We start from the raw sequence: 15,695 nt of genomic DNA, 5'->3' as shown, positions 1-15,695 counted from the left end.
GGTTCCCTATGCAAATGTAGTTTTTGATAAGATTCTTGTTTATTTTTGCAAAATTAAATGTAAGTAGGTGGTTAGGGTGGTTGGATGATAATCCAAGATGGAATGGTTTTATTTACAGGGACTATACGTTTAGTGATTTATCATAATATTCTCTTGCCTTTTCTATAATACGTTAAGGATGAGTGAAAGTAATAAAATCAATGCGCATACACTATTGTTACTAAAATAACTAGAAATATAAACTTTAATATTCGTTATGTATGCAAAGGCTTTGAAATATGAGAGCTTTTGATATTAACTTTTTGTACGAGCATATGGCGCAGATTATTTTGCCTTTTACATCCTTGCTTTCAAAGTTGATGGAAAAGCTTAAATTGAAAAATTTAATTTTCTTTTCCGATTAGAAACATCTTGAATTGAATTACATAAAAAAAATATAAGTTTTTTAATCCAGGGTTAATTGATCTTATTTGACTTTTTAATAATACTGCTATATTTACACATTACAGTACCCACTTTATCTATAAAATATATGTCTACCAATAGTTTGTATAATCAATATCTCCGTACAATAGCTAACCGCATATAAGACTGTCAATCCTGATAATAAAAGGGTATATTAAATTCTTATTCGAATAGAGTATGGTTTTGCTTTATGTATCATAATAATAGCGGTATTATACTGATGAAACCTATGATGTAAAAAGTAATCATCAAATACATATTAAATATTAAAATTATATCACAATTGCATATACAAACTTAACATTTGACAGACTGTTCACTAAAAAACCCAGCCAAGTGCGAGATGGACTCGCGCACGGAGAGTTCCGTACTATTTATCTATGTATAAAAAATACGTTTATAATATGGGAGTCCAGAATTTAGAAATATGTAAAAATTTTATATGTCTAACTTCACGGTTAGGAAAGTGAATCTAATAGGTAAGAAATCGTGTATTTATTAATTATTAAATTTTTATCACAAAAATATTGTAAGGAGATCTATTGAAATCTAATAACATTTATTTATTCAACTTCCATGCAAAGTATTTTACAGCTTATGTACTTAAGAATACTATTTAAATGATTTTCCACCTACATTTCTCATCCTCAATCAGACCGTTCAAACAACGTAAAAGTAAGTACGCAGTGCGCAACAGCTATCACAGTTCACAATGGGCAATAAATCTGGCTTTATTTATCGGTTTTTGTCGTCCGAGTGTCAACCAAATATGGCATCCTAGATCGTGGCCAGGGTTCGAATACGATTGTTCTGTGTTTTATGTCTTATACTTATGTATATCCGTGTATAAATCAGCTTCACGCTGTTTCCTGCACGCAGCAGGGTAGGCAGAGGGAAACGCAGTGTTAAGACATTCCGTTTCCCCGTTCTCCACTTTTCGCCAAATTCTGGAAGCCTTGTGTATTGAATGGTGGAACTTAACCACGCGCTTTGCCTCGAAACCAGAGTGAAGAAATGAAAATATATATTTTTAATAAATATTTTATTTCCTTGAGTGGAAATCGAACCCACAAGCGTCATATTTGCAATAGCACGATTGTGCTACTGAACCGCGATTGTCTCATATTTGCTAATAAAACCTTCAATGTATTAAATAAACCGTTTACTATAAATGACGAAATATTTTTTATAGCAAAATATTTATCTTGATCGTTAACATTAAAAACATATTTGTTAGATTATGCCATTATAATGATAGGGTTGGCAAAAATCAAGTGAATTAACGAAAATTGCTTTGATAATATTTTTTGGTATACTTAAAATAGTTTTGTTTATTATTTAATTTACCTAATAATTATATTTTTTACCAACTTCTGTATTTTTGAAATATTAGTGAGGCCCAATATCCCGATTTTACGATGAGTAGACCTATAAGAATTGATTCATCTAATCTTCTTTCGGTTGAAGATCTAATCTTTCTTTTTTTGCGGCCAGTCGTGGCGCAAGGGCACAAGGTGTGACTGTAAACGCGACAGAGTCTGGGTTCGATGTCCATTAAATAAAGTATTTTATATTTTCATTTCTTCGCTCTGGTGATGAGGCAAATCGCGGCGATGAGTTACGCCACTTAACCCGCAATGCCTCCAGAATTCGGAGAAAAATGGGGAACAAAGTCTCTTAACACTAGGTTCCCCCAGCCTACCCTGCTATGTGCTGGATACAGCGTGACGCTAAAAAAATAATCTTTATTTTAATTCCTCGCAAAACAATTATTGATCAACCCTAATTAATTCACTTAGTACATTAATATATAACTATGACTATTGAAGAACAAAAAGTTAAGTCGTGTGGGCCTCTTTATAAGTTTGTATTGCTTTTGTTTCTATCATAACGCCTACGTAGTTAGTTGTACGTTTTGGTAAGGTGTAATAATTTGAACCTACACTTATCAAAGGTTACTTTAGATGAGGCAATTTAAAAAAGCTGTTATATGTAATAAATATTAACACTTTGCCTTAAGCTATTACAACAGGCAATTTCTTAAGAATATATTTTTTCATAAGACACTCCCCCACGCATTGCCCGATTTTCGAGACATTAGTGGCGGACCAAAAAGAGAAAAGAAAAGAATTCATACCTTCGATCAAGCAATAACCCCTAAACTAATACGGTGTATAATTTCATCAAATATTTTACATTTTCTTATTACATAACAAAAGTAAATGTTTTAAGATAAGTTTCCTAGTCTAGCCGTCTCCGACTCCTTTACCGTTACTGTTGTACCCGCCGACAAGTTAATTTCTATGCAGGAAATTCAGTTTACAATTACAATTTATGCCTGCCCAGGAATATATATATATCCTTTATTATAACTATATTTTTAATGATGTCGAGGTTTAGTGGGATAATGTTGTCGTGAACCGGGAGAATTGATTTTAAAATAATCAATTTTTTCGCTCTGTTAGTTGAACTGCGCGGTAGAGTTCCGCCTCTCAACATGTAATTTCTTGAATGTTGACAGAGAGCAGAGAATAAATTGGTATTAAAAAGAAATTCTCTGCTTTCCTCTACTGTACCACGCTTAAAGCCAGTAGCTAATAAAAAATATCATCAGCCAGTAAAATATACAACTTAAAAAACCTTTAAATAATGTTTTCTCATGTTTAAAATTAGAAATTGCAAGTAAACTTATTTTTCGATTTCCGATTTTTACGTAATTCTATCGGTAAAGGTTTTCAAAGGTCATAGACCTAGGCAAGAAAGTGTAACTAATGGATTGCCTAGCCAACTATAATATTTTCCGGTATGAACTAAAATTAATCACACTTTTTATCTTTTACTTAGTAGAGTTATTTAATAAGGCGTAACACTGAAATGTTATGTTTTTTAAGGTTCACGCTATAACCCGCACATAACAGGATAGGCAGAACCTGGAAACTTAATGTTACAACACTTCGATCCCATTAAGACATTTCTGTTTCCCACTTTCAACCGAATTCTGGAGGCGTTGCTTGTTGAGTAAAATAGTTCTTAGCTTCAAACTTAAACAATTTTCAATCAGCGGAAATTAATATGTATATGTTACCTAAAAGAGTATAATATGTACTTTTTCGCTATCAAAAACACGTAACTACAGCAAAATTTACTAATAAGACTAGAATTACCCATAAACAGATTCGGTCACGAACCGTTAAGCCACGGTTAAAGCAGGCGTAGGTACACCGTACCCCCAGACCCACTTCCGCCTGGGAAGCAAACTCTATACCCCGAGGTTAGTCACGATGGCTGGATACGTGTAGATTTTGTATTGAAAGGTTTTTATTGTATATAGTGTATCTATGGGAGTATATTATGTACCTACAGTGTAATATTAAAGTCGTTAATGGTTTCGTTCTGAAATTCGATAGTTCTAGATTTGTTTTTAATAAGAAAAATGTAACAAAATATAATAATAAAGAGATATTTTTATTTCTTTGCTCTTTCTTTGCAAGTGTCTTATGGAAACGGAGTGACTTACCACTAGCCTCCTAGATTCCCTCTGCCTTCCTTTACCTTTATATGCAGAAATAGCGTAAAGCTACAAAAAAGGATTAGTTAGCTTATTTCAACCAAGCACCGCTATTACATAAGCCCCATTCCTATTACTTAAGGCAATTCAGTGCACATCTCATTAAAGGTGCTCGCAACATTGACCGTAACAGCTCCCAGCCATACAAAGGATTGCGGGCGAGCTAATATCGTGGCATTTATATAGTGTGCCTTGTTTTATCTCTATTATAAAATAACTGTTTATTTTATATGATGGTTATTTAGTTTTAAATATTATTTATGTTTTTAAGTTATTATATGATTTTTTACCAATATTAGTTACTTATTTGATATATTATTTTAAAATTGTAATGGTATAAGAAACGTGGAATCGCATCCGGCTACATCAATTTTTCGGCGGCAACGGCGTTGAGTTCCGCCACTCAACTTCTCAGTGTTTCAAAAATTGAGAGGGGGCTATGGATACATAGTGAAGCTAAATAAAATAGTTATTTTTGGACAAATTCACAAACAAATATGCAAATTGACTCTCCTACGCTCGTAATAAATGTTTAATAAAGATCAACTAGCACATGTTGTATCAGGTTAATTTTATATCGATTTTTATATAAATACACACAATACAATGTCATATGAAACTCTGTTTTCGGTCCCCAAAGTGCTATCATGGTAAGTGTCATTCATTCTGTTCACTCATTTATTTCCCTGGTGACGTACGGATATGGCAGGTAGGATAACTTTATTATGTCTTAATTATAAGGTTTTTATGATTGTTTTTACAGTGTGCGTTTTATATTATTTCCTATTAATATAATAAATGTAAAAGTTTGTGAGGATTGAGGTTTTTTCCACGTTTATGCTATAAATAGCGGACGCGCGCAGCTTCGCTTGCTTATTTAGGGGTGAATTCTAATAAACCACGAAACATGTGTTCAATTAAATATTTTTAAGAGTCTAAATTTTAAATTTTTTAAAAATCGGTGGCGATTTAAAGATTTTTCCATACAAACTTTCAACCCCTTATTTGCACCCTTAGGGGGTGAATTCTAGAAAACCATGAAACACATGTTCAATTAAATATTTTTAAGAGTCTAAATATCAAATTTTACAAAAATCGGTGGCGATTTAAGAATTTTTCCATACAAACTTTCAACCCCTTATTTGCACCCTTAGGGGGAGAATTCTAGAAAACGATGAAACACGTGTTCAATTAAATACTTTTAAAAATCTAAATTTCAAATTTTATAAAAATTGATGCCGATTAAAATTTTTTTCCATACAAACTTTGAACCCTTATTTCACCCCTTTAGGGTTAAAATTTCAAAATCCCTTCTTAGTGGATGTCCAGATTACGAAAGTAAACATCTGTCCAAATTTCACGTTTTTACCATCAGCGGTTACGGCTGTGCGTGCGTCTTACCTCAGTCAGTGAGGACAAGTCCTTTTATATATATAGATTACTCAACATATTTAGATTAATCTTTACAGTAATATTAGCAATAGCATAATATAGCAAACAGAATATAACGCATAGGCTACAATATACCAACAAATGTAAAGATTTGGTATAATTACAGAGTAACTTAACACTAGGTTGCCTTTATCTAGGATATACATGCGGGAAAAGAATATGATTATTTTGCTTTTTTTTTTGTTTTACCCATATATTTTAGATGACATATATTTTTATTATTTTCCTCTTAGCAACGTGACAGCAAAATTAGGTTTTGATAACGGTAGAGTAACAACAATTATTTCGCAAAATATGTTGAGATGTACCTTTGGTCACACGTTCTACCCTCGTCACCTTGATCATAGGGCTTGTAATATTAATATTTATGAAATTTTATTGAAGACATGATTTATGTAATATAATGTTATATTAATATTAAAAATATAATCTTCCTGAACACATCAATAAATTTATTTTGTGTTAATATGTTATAGGAGTTTGTAGGTATAATACATATTCATATATTTAATCTACATACAAACAATTCAGTAACTAATAAATGTAATTATTTTTAATATTTACCTCATTTGCCGAGGTATAGAGGCCTATAGGTAGATAATACTTACATTATTCTACTCGCCAATTACCGCGCCTTAAAAGAATACTTAAAAGAATTCCATTCAAAAGAACCCACAATCAGTTCTGTTAAATATCTCCCAACTCGCTGCGCTACATAGGCACATTTTAAATTAATATATTTTTCCACTAGTATCGCCGGTTATATTTATAAGAGCAAAGAACAAAGACAACCACTTTCTAAGATATTTTAATGAATCTGGAATTCACAATAAAAAAATAATAAAAAACTAATTATGTAATTCCATCCATTAACAACTTAGCACTTTAATGATTTCTCACAGAATATTCCTACACGTTTTTAGCTATCGATACCTACATTAGATTGCGCCGGCGCACCATTCCTTACTGTCTAGAAACTAGTTCAGTTCCCATAGTGTTTCCAATAATAAATCACCTTAACATCGTTATCTCTATGGTATTTATTTTATCTTCCATAAAGCAGAAAATCCTACGAGAAGCCTCAACTGGTACTAAATGACAGTTTATTATTAATTTAATTGCGTTAAAATACGCTCGTATTTCCTACGTTTAAATTTTTCATATGAAATGTATTTTTAATTGGTTTCAGAAATATGCAATTATAGAATGTTATAATTTTATTTTCATTTTAGTGGTCTTAACAGTTCTTTTTAATGAAAAATAATTTCCTTTTTGTCAGATTTCGTATTTTATTAATAAATATTAAATTTATCATAGTTATATTTTTTTTACCATCACACTGTAACTCTCATATGCATACATATATATAGCAGGAAATGCTATTATCGAGACATTTCGTTACACACTCTTCTGCTTAACGTCTCGGTTTTTACCAAGCCAGACCCAGTGACCGCTGGGCCACGAAGGCCTTGAAAATATATTTTTTTAAATTGACAAAACTCTTAAAAAATAGTATTCTTATTACACTCATCTATACTAATATAATAAAGCGGAAGAGTTTGTTTGTTTGTTTGTTTGAACGCTAAGATCTCTGGATCTACTGGTCCGATTTACTATGTTTTTGTTTTGTATGAAAGCTGCATTCTTCAGAAGTGCTATAGGCTATATAATATTACATTACACATATGTACTAATAAATTAAAATACTTTCTAATTTGACATGCAACTTATTCTGCCATGTTTATAACAACCGTCGTTGCTAAGCACCGGTTTGCAAAGTTTCTTTGTTGTTTTAAGAAAACGTCACCCAAAATGAACTTATATTTTGATATTCATCCTTATAAGAATAAATATATTATATAATATTTAATAAATATTGTTATAGTTCAAGCAGGCGTAGCCGCGTCCGGGTCCACTAGTAAAAATATATCTAGTTAGAAACATATTAGAAGTAATATGGCATTTGACATTGAAGTTAACGATTCCTCTCTCTATCGTAGTACAAAGCGTTCTTTGTTCCATTAGTGTGTAAAGATGAGATTAGTTCCAATCGTTCAAGTTTATATCTGACACTACCATCTCGCTTTACTGTGGACTGTTATCCTACTGTCTTGAAAAGGAAGTTATGTTATTTTTAACTTGGTGTTAATACATGTCGTTCTCCATTTTCTGCCCAATTTTTGTTATGTGTTTATTGGCGTAACTAAATGCTAGGATTCATGTAACTAAGTTCAGCTTATGAAAATAATGTTATATTTAAAACACCATGAAAATATTCATATACATAAAAATAACATACGTATGGGGTAACGATGATAATAATTAAAGATATGAAATTAATTTCATTTTAACTTTAACATATCAGTTAATTTTAAACGTTATATAACCAGTAACCGTACATCTGTAAAAACATTCTAAGAAAATAGCGACGGAAAATTCATTTCATTTTCTTGTACCTTTAAAGTTTAGACCCAAGATAAAATCGTTTCTCACACAAACGAGCTATTCCGCTAAGAATAGTGGCAGTTTTAGAACTATATCACATTTATTTGTTTTACAAAAAAATACCTGAGGTTTTCTCTTATATTATTTATTGATGGAATAAAATTAACCGGACTTTTATTTATTTATCACTATTATTATTGATTTATTATTGACTATTATTTATTATTGATAAAAGAATAGATAGAAATTATTTATGCTAAGGATGTAGGTAATTCTTCTGGTAACGAGAGAAAGCCGCGTTGAGTTTCGCCACTCTACAGCTATCTCGAATATTAGGTGGATAGCATGCAAAGTAGTGTCTTGACACTAGGTTCCCTCTTTCTACCCTGCTACAATGCAGTTGAGTATAATGAATATAAATAAAAAGTTCTGACTTTAGTTGTTTGTTAACTTGTTTTTATTAACAAGGTTCATTTTGTTCACAGGAAGCAGACAATTTAGCAAAACTGGATTTTCAATAATATCTTCGCCATGGATTCTGAGAGGTAATACAAATGTTATTTTTTAAAGTTTGAGTTTTATTTTTTCATTGTTTTCTTTGTTGCCTCTATATTTTGATCTATGTTCTTATTATAACTATTGTATATAGGTCATTTCTACTATACTGGCACTCATTTGTAAACAGCTTGTCTGCCACACTCTACAAACATTATATAATTGTGAAACATAACAGAATTTCAACATTCTCAGTGCATTCTTCATTCAATATTAATTAAAAAAGTAAATGTTTCCAGGCAAAACAATAAAGTTTTTACAAACACAAATAATTTACTTTCAATTATTTACTCTTTTCCAATACTCGTTCGAAATATTAATTAAAATATCATTACAAACAGACGTACAGTGGCAACGATTAATAAACAAAAGATATATCGAAACGGAATCCCATTTAAATAATTGTTTACATTCAGTTTAAAATTACGCCCAGCTTGCGAACAAATGATTGAGGCGGTCTTCGATAAGTTTTGTTGTGTAATGTGCAGAATGCTCGTGTGTCAGTAGACTAGTTCTTATTTGCGGCTTCGCCCGCGCCATCTAGTAGTGACTTAGGGCTGTCATATTGTAGTAATTATTATTATTTTAAGTATATTTATTTGAGAGACGCGTAAGAATAAAGGCAAATTTCTATAGTGAAAGGTCAACCGTTTCGTTCTGTAAACTTTAATTTCTGATAAAACCATTAGCACATCACATAAAAAATTTACGCTTTAATTTCTTTTTGCGACTTATATATAAATGTTGGTTGTAATAAAAGTAAGTTATTTTATTCGATAAATGTATAAGGAAAGTGGTACTAAATCACAAAGAAAAGATTACATTTTTTTAACTTTAGAGTAGGCAGAGGGAACCTGGTAACCAATGAAACACTCCGTTCCCATTAAGACAATTCTGTTCTCCACTTGCCAAATTCAGAAGGATGTAATTGCATGGTAATTTGAGTTGCGGAATTAAACGCCGCGTTTTGCCTCGGTACCAAGCGAGGAAATGAACCTGTCGCATTAACAGTCACACGCTTGTATCCCTGTGCCGCGACTGCCCCCCACTTATATTACTTCCACAACCATTACAATTCTAATATCCGCATCTTGCTCAGATCATTACTATCTATTATCGCGCACCCTCAGGTTATCTGCGTGATGATAAATCATTGATGGTATCTCGGACAGTGTGGGTTCATTGTTACATTGGATGCAGATTGTATATCGAGATTGAAACAAAGCCAGCTGTAACTAGTGTGCGTTTACAATTATGTGAGTATATGAAGATTGGATTAGTTGCCTGGTGGTGGCGCAGGGGCCTAAGTATGTGTGAACGTGACAGGTTCTGGGTTTGATCTCGCTCGAGGAAGTAAAATATTTTTATTGCATTTTTAATGTGTTATTCCACACTTAGGAAGAAAATACTTCTTAGGAAACATATAAAAACTTTGAACCTGCGCTTGGAAACCGTTCATTATAAGTTGTAACAAGCATATAAGAATTTCGGCATAGCCAGATGAGAACGTACGGCTTAGTTGGTCAGAGCGTTTGGACGGTTGCAATAGGTACCCTGCTACATGCGGGAAGCTGAAATAAAAAGTTAGTTGATTGTGACTTTTGTCGAGCATTCTTATATTATTCTGTCATCTAAGTGTAGGGATTAACTGAAATTGATATATGAATCATCATAAAGCAGCCAGTCGAGTGTCCTAACACTATATTCACTCTGTTTTCTCTACTAGGTTCTCTACTAGGTATATGCGAAATACAGCGTGAAATTTACAAAAAGAAAAGAAAAATAATAATTAAATAATACCATTAGAAATTGTTGCGAAATATATAATTACAGGTTTACAGATATACAAAGATATTAAACTTATATAAGCGTAAATTTTAGTATTAGAACCGTATCACTTTCTCGTATTGACATGCGCTTGCGCTACTGGATAACGCAGTGTGACCATCAGTTTTGAGGATGGGAAATATGATTTTTGTAGAGATTAATATATAGATTTATATTTTTCTTTTTCTTTTTACTTCTTAAATTATTATGTACTCTTAAAAACGAAAAAAAATTATCTTGGTCAAAAGAACATATATTAAAACTTTTTTTTACATGTTGAAATTATCTCTTATTCTCTCTATTGACGAAACAATGGGCGAATATAGTGGTTTAATATTACATATTTATGAACATTTATTATTGGATTTACTTCGTTAGTAAATAAATCTCATTACCAAACTTTTAGATACACAGAAATCGACTTAGTCTTGAAACCTTCTAACTTCCAAAGTATAGGATTAATGACATCTTCATGAACTTTGAATTCTTAAGAATATAACAAAAGTGTCTAATATTAGTGTAGATAGTTCACTGTTATGTATCGTAAGTAGGTACTACTGTAAGATAATTTTTAGTAGTGCTCCTCCACGCTCTATCCTCCATATAGCAGTATATCCTCTATACCTCTATCTTTATAGTTCTGTATACCCTCGTAGTATGTATACCATGTCATGGAGATATTTTACGCTTATTTTTTAATAATAATTACGAATAAATTAAAATTCTCTGATTTTTATCAATTTTACTAATTAATTTTCTTTGAAACGTAAAAATTAAAGGTTACTAGGTACTATTGAACATAAAATAATATTTCTACTATGAATGTACATAATATGTTGCAATACTAACAGAAAATCTATAAAATAATAATAAACATATCTGTCTGTCATAAAGTGGAAGTGGGAGCGCTGTTTATTTATAAAAAATACATCATTTTAATAAAATTGTATACACTTATAAGTTGTTCTGAAAATAACATGGTTAATAACTTTTACTTTCATTATCGTCTTGTTATAAATATGGTGTTTAGTACTGTTACATATATATTACAATACCAATTTGTATATCATGGTGCCAGGGAAAGTGCACTCAGTAGATACAAGGTGCAATTATTTTGATAAAATACAATATTAAAGAAATATAGATATTGAACTATTTTTAAATTGCATTAGAGAATGAAATTAATACACTATGGTCTCTCCATAACTCTTTCGTCTCCTTTGATAACGATTATCAATCTCTTCATATCAAGAAAAGTATCGTGTGGCAACCCTAGCGTGATGTAAGAACGCGTGCGCCGGCGCCACCAAGAAAGCTAACAGATGCCAATGTATTGTTTTTGATCGTTGCTCAACTATGTTGTTATTGTAATTGCGTTTCATTAATTATCTTCTATAGTCACATTTTATGCAATCATTAATTAAAGTAGATGAGAAACGAAAATTAAAAATAATATTTGAATTTCTTTTCGAATTCAAAAAGATGGAGTCTAAAGAGAAAGCAATAAAATATTAGGCAATACAGAGAGATTGTATTGACTTACAAAATTTAGATTTAACAATCAATCCCATCAAAAACATAAATGTAAAAAGAAAGCCAAGTTCTGTAATAAAACGTATGCTTTCAGCGATAAAAGAAGTGAGATGTAAATGTATGCCAAGGCCGCTGGAACGAGCTGGGGGCTACACCCTGAAATAATTCGCCAGATTTACACAGCAGTAATAGAGCCAATAGTTCTATATGCGGCCAGCGCGTGGGAGCCGGCAGTTCGAAAACTCGGGGTCCAAAAAAGGCTGAATTTTATCCAGCGCAGCTTTGCCCAGAAAATTTGCAAGGCCTATCGCACTGTATCCCTGAATGCCTCCCTGGTGCTTGCTGGATTGCTGCCACTCGATCTCAGGGTGCAAGAGGCAGCGGCCCTCTATGAGATCAAGAGGGGGAGATCCGAAGCCTGGCTTGGGGACAGGCAGATCGAGCGGAGAGTTGGGCCCTTCGGATTGCAGCACCCAGCAGAGAGAACAGCCCTCAAATTCTTCAGCCTGGAGGACCGAGAGCAGGTGGATAGGCACAACTGCCAAGCAGTGCGAATGTTTACAGACGGGAGTAAGTTTGAAGAGCGAGTTGGGGCGGCCATATCCGTATGGAATGGTGACGCGGAAACCAGGGCCTTCAAACTGAAACTTGCTTCGCACTGCTCGGTCTACCAGGCTGAGCTTCTGGCGCTGTGCAGGGCCACCGCCCTAATGCTGGAAAATCCGGCCAGCTCTTTTGGCCTATACACCGACTCGAGATCATCACTCGAGTCGGTGATAGGCCAAAGGTCCCTCCACCCACTAGTAGTGCAAATTAGGGACAACCTGAGGCGTTGTCGCACCCAAAATAAGCACGTGTGCTTATTTTGGGTGAAGGCACACGCAGGACTGGAGGGGAACGAGCGCGCGGACGAGCTGGCCAAGCTAGCGACCAAACTGAAGAAAAGGCCAGACTACGACGCGTGTCCGATTTCATTCGCCAAACGACTTCTTCGTCAGAAGTCGATTGGCGAATGGAATCGGAGATACCAGTCTGGCCAAACGGCCTCCGGTACAAAAATGTTCTTCCCAGATGTGGCCGGCGCCTACAAGACCACCAGGAGGATCAAGATGGATACGATATTGACTCAAATATTGACCGGCCACGGTGGGTTCTCCCAGTACTTACATAGGTTTAAGTGCAGGGAGAGCCCATCGTGCATCTGTGAGCCGGGCACCGCAGAGAGCGTGACTCACATTCTGTGCGAGTGTCCGGTCCACAGTGGTGAGAGGGCCCAACTCGAGATCCAAACCGGGAAAAGGATAACAGCGGACAGCCTAAAAACACTGATAAGGGACAAGGAGAGCCATGAGGCATTTGTGAGTTTCTGTAGGAGCGTGGGCAGCAAAGCAATAGAAAGGAACAAATAAATTAATAATAAATTCAGCGTCGCATTCGCACATTCAGTTATTCTACATAAGCTATTTAAAATCAGACAATTCTAAAGTTAAGCTCATTATTGGCTTAGTGCCACTTTCTCCAATTTAAATCAGTAAAAATATAATGTATTGCGAATAAAGTCTCTGATTACGTCAGAGGGACGGATATTTAATATAAAAAAAAAAAAAAAAAAAAAAAAAAAAAAAAAAAAAAAAAAAAAAAAAATGTATGCCAAGTTCAATGGTCAGTCCTGAAATTTATTTTTAACAATATAAAATATTTTATAACAACTGAAAATGCCCATTCTTCTTACAACTTGGAGACTTTATTTATGTGTAATATCTGACTTGGCTAGTTTTCATATGAATTTACAATAGAATCTTAATAGAATAGAATAGAATTTGAATACATTCATTAATATCGATGTAAATTAATTTGAAAACTAGCCAAGTCAGATATTACACATAAATGAAGTCTCCAAGTTGTAAGAAGAATGGGCATTTTCAGTTGTTATAAAATATTTTATATTGTTAAAAATAAATTTCAGGACTGACCATTGAACTTGGCATACATTTACATCTCACTTCTTTTATCGCTGAAAGCATACGTTTTATTACAGAACTTGGCTTTCTTTTTACATTTATGTTTTTGATGGGATATCATTACTTTTTGTACAGAAATTATAAGTAGGAAGGTTCATAATGTTATCAAAATCAAAATATTCTTTATTCAATTTGGCCATTACAAGTACTTTTCCTATAGGAAGCTACTATAGCAAGAAACTCAAGAGTTGCTCTTTTTAAAACATAGTTTAGAGTAAGCGCTTCATAGGACATTTCTCTTCGCCGAATAAACCAAGTAGGACACCATTGTGATAATACACTTCTATCTTAATATTGTACAAATCTACTGCAGCCTTTATTTCGGAAGTAGCTCCGTACGTAGTTAAGCAAAGCATGTCTTCTTTAGAAGAGTAAGGATTCCCGTTTCGAGCGCTAGTGTAGATACTTAAATCATTCCAGTTACGACATACGTACTCTACTATAGTCTCGCGCAATTTATTAGTTTGTTGTATATCAAAACGCTCAAACAAAGAATATGCAAAAGCATGGAAGAGACAGCTCCCATCGGGAGGCATTGGAACAATTCGGTGTAAGGTTCTTGTTTCACCCTCAAGCAATTCTATTGAACGACTCATTGTTCAACATGTCTTGGAAAAAATATAAACAATAAGTTTATTAAGTGCTGACGGTACCAATCTGAATTGATATGATCCCAAGGTTAACTTCGTTCTCTGCCGTTTTCACAAGTGTTCCTAAAACCAGTAAAATCATGAAACCCAGGCCAAAAAAACCATTAAAATATGAGCGCCTTCGTACAATAAAATGTATCTAATATAATTAGGTATTTACTTTTTTTATTATAGTCAATAATATTATGTTTTATTACTCTTAAGATGATATTTAATTATATATATGAATTTAGATTATATTTATCTATGAATCTCGACTATAGTTTTTATTTTGTTGATTAAATGACAGTTGTCAGATTATAAAGTAATTAATGTATGCTGCGTTTAGAAATCTGATAAATTTATTATTATTTTTTTCTAATTTTATTATTTTGTTGGAATAACTCAACACGCAATGCCTCCAGAGTTCGATGGAAAGAGGGGAACTGAGTGTCTTAACACTAGGTTCCCTCTGTCTACCCCGCTATGTGTGGGATACACCGTAAAGCGGATTTATTTATTGGAACGAAGTTCCTTACGGCAGGCTTGGAAGGGATAGGGATTTCGCTGCGTGAACGAACTGAAAAAAATGTGATAGTAAAACCGTAAGAAAAATGCGTGGAATAAAACCGTTAAATGAGACGTGCGCTGGCGCGACAGTCGCATACACAGACGAGTAATGTATAATACCTTTCTCTTTCTCCCTCTTTCTTTTTTTAGTCGATAATTTGAATTACGATGTTTTTTTATTTTAAGTAATTTATTATTTCCTAAAATACTGAATTTTCTAAATACTTTCTTGTACTTAAATAAAAACAAATCAGCAAAATTTAAGAGAAAAATCAAGAAAACCTACATAAAATTGAGCACGACTTTTTTTGCAATTTGTGTCGATTCTACATTAGCCGAAGGACTCGTCGTTCGTCGAACTTCGTTCCTAACTGGTGTCCCACGACACCACATTTTGGTTTTTTTTATTATTTTGTTTAAGTAATTTTTAATTTTCTCTTTTTTTCTCTTATTTTTTTATTAACAATTACTTAAATTTTTACTGTTAACAATTACTTTATAATTACTTCTGTTAAGATAGCTGGTAGGCTGACAATGTTTCAAAATAAAAATCAAATCAGCTTCACTCTGTATCCCGCACACAGAAGAGTAGACAGAGAGGACCTAGTGTTAAAACACTCAGTAACTAGT

General features: G+C 33.2%; 1 protein-coding gene across 1 annotated transcript in view; it reads left to right on the top strand.

Moving 5' to 3' along the window:
* Positions 1-15,695, top strand: part of LOC146534829 (uncharacterized) — a 128,782-nt gene that overhangs the window by 86,761 nt on the left and 26,326 nt on the right. The window contains exon 3 of the mRNA XM_085192697.1: positions 8,416-8,475. Coding sequence (XP_085048823.1) covers positions 8,462-8,475 — 14 coding nt within the window. The 5' untranslated portion in view covers positions 8,416-8,461. The remainder of the gene's footprint in view (positions 1-8,415; positions 8,476-15,695) is intronic.

Source organism: Heliconius melpomene, chromosome 11 (assembly GCF_056956725.1).
Source record: "Heliconius melpomene rosina isolate 202511_hmr_F chromosome 11, ASM5695672v1, whole genome shotgun sequence".
Taxonomy (NCBI): Eukaryota; Metazoa; Arthropoda; class Insecta; order Lepidoptera; family Nymphalidae; genus Heliconius; species Heliconius melpomene.
Note: the sequence above shows the minus strand (reverse complement) of the source record. Positions and strands in the feature narration are given on the sequence as shown.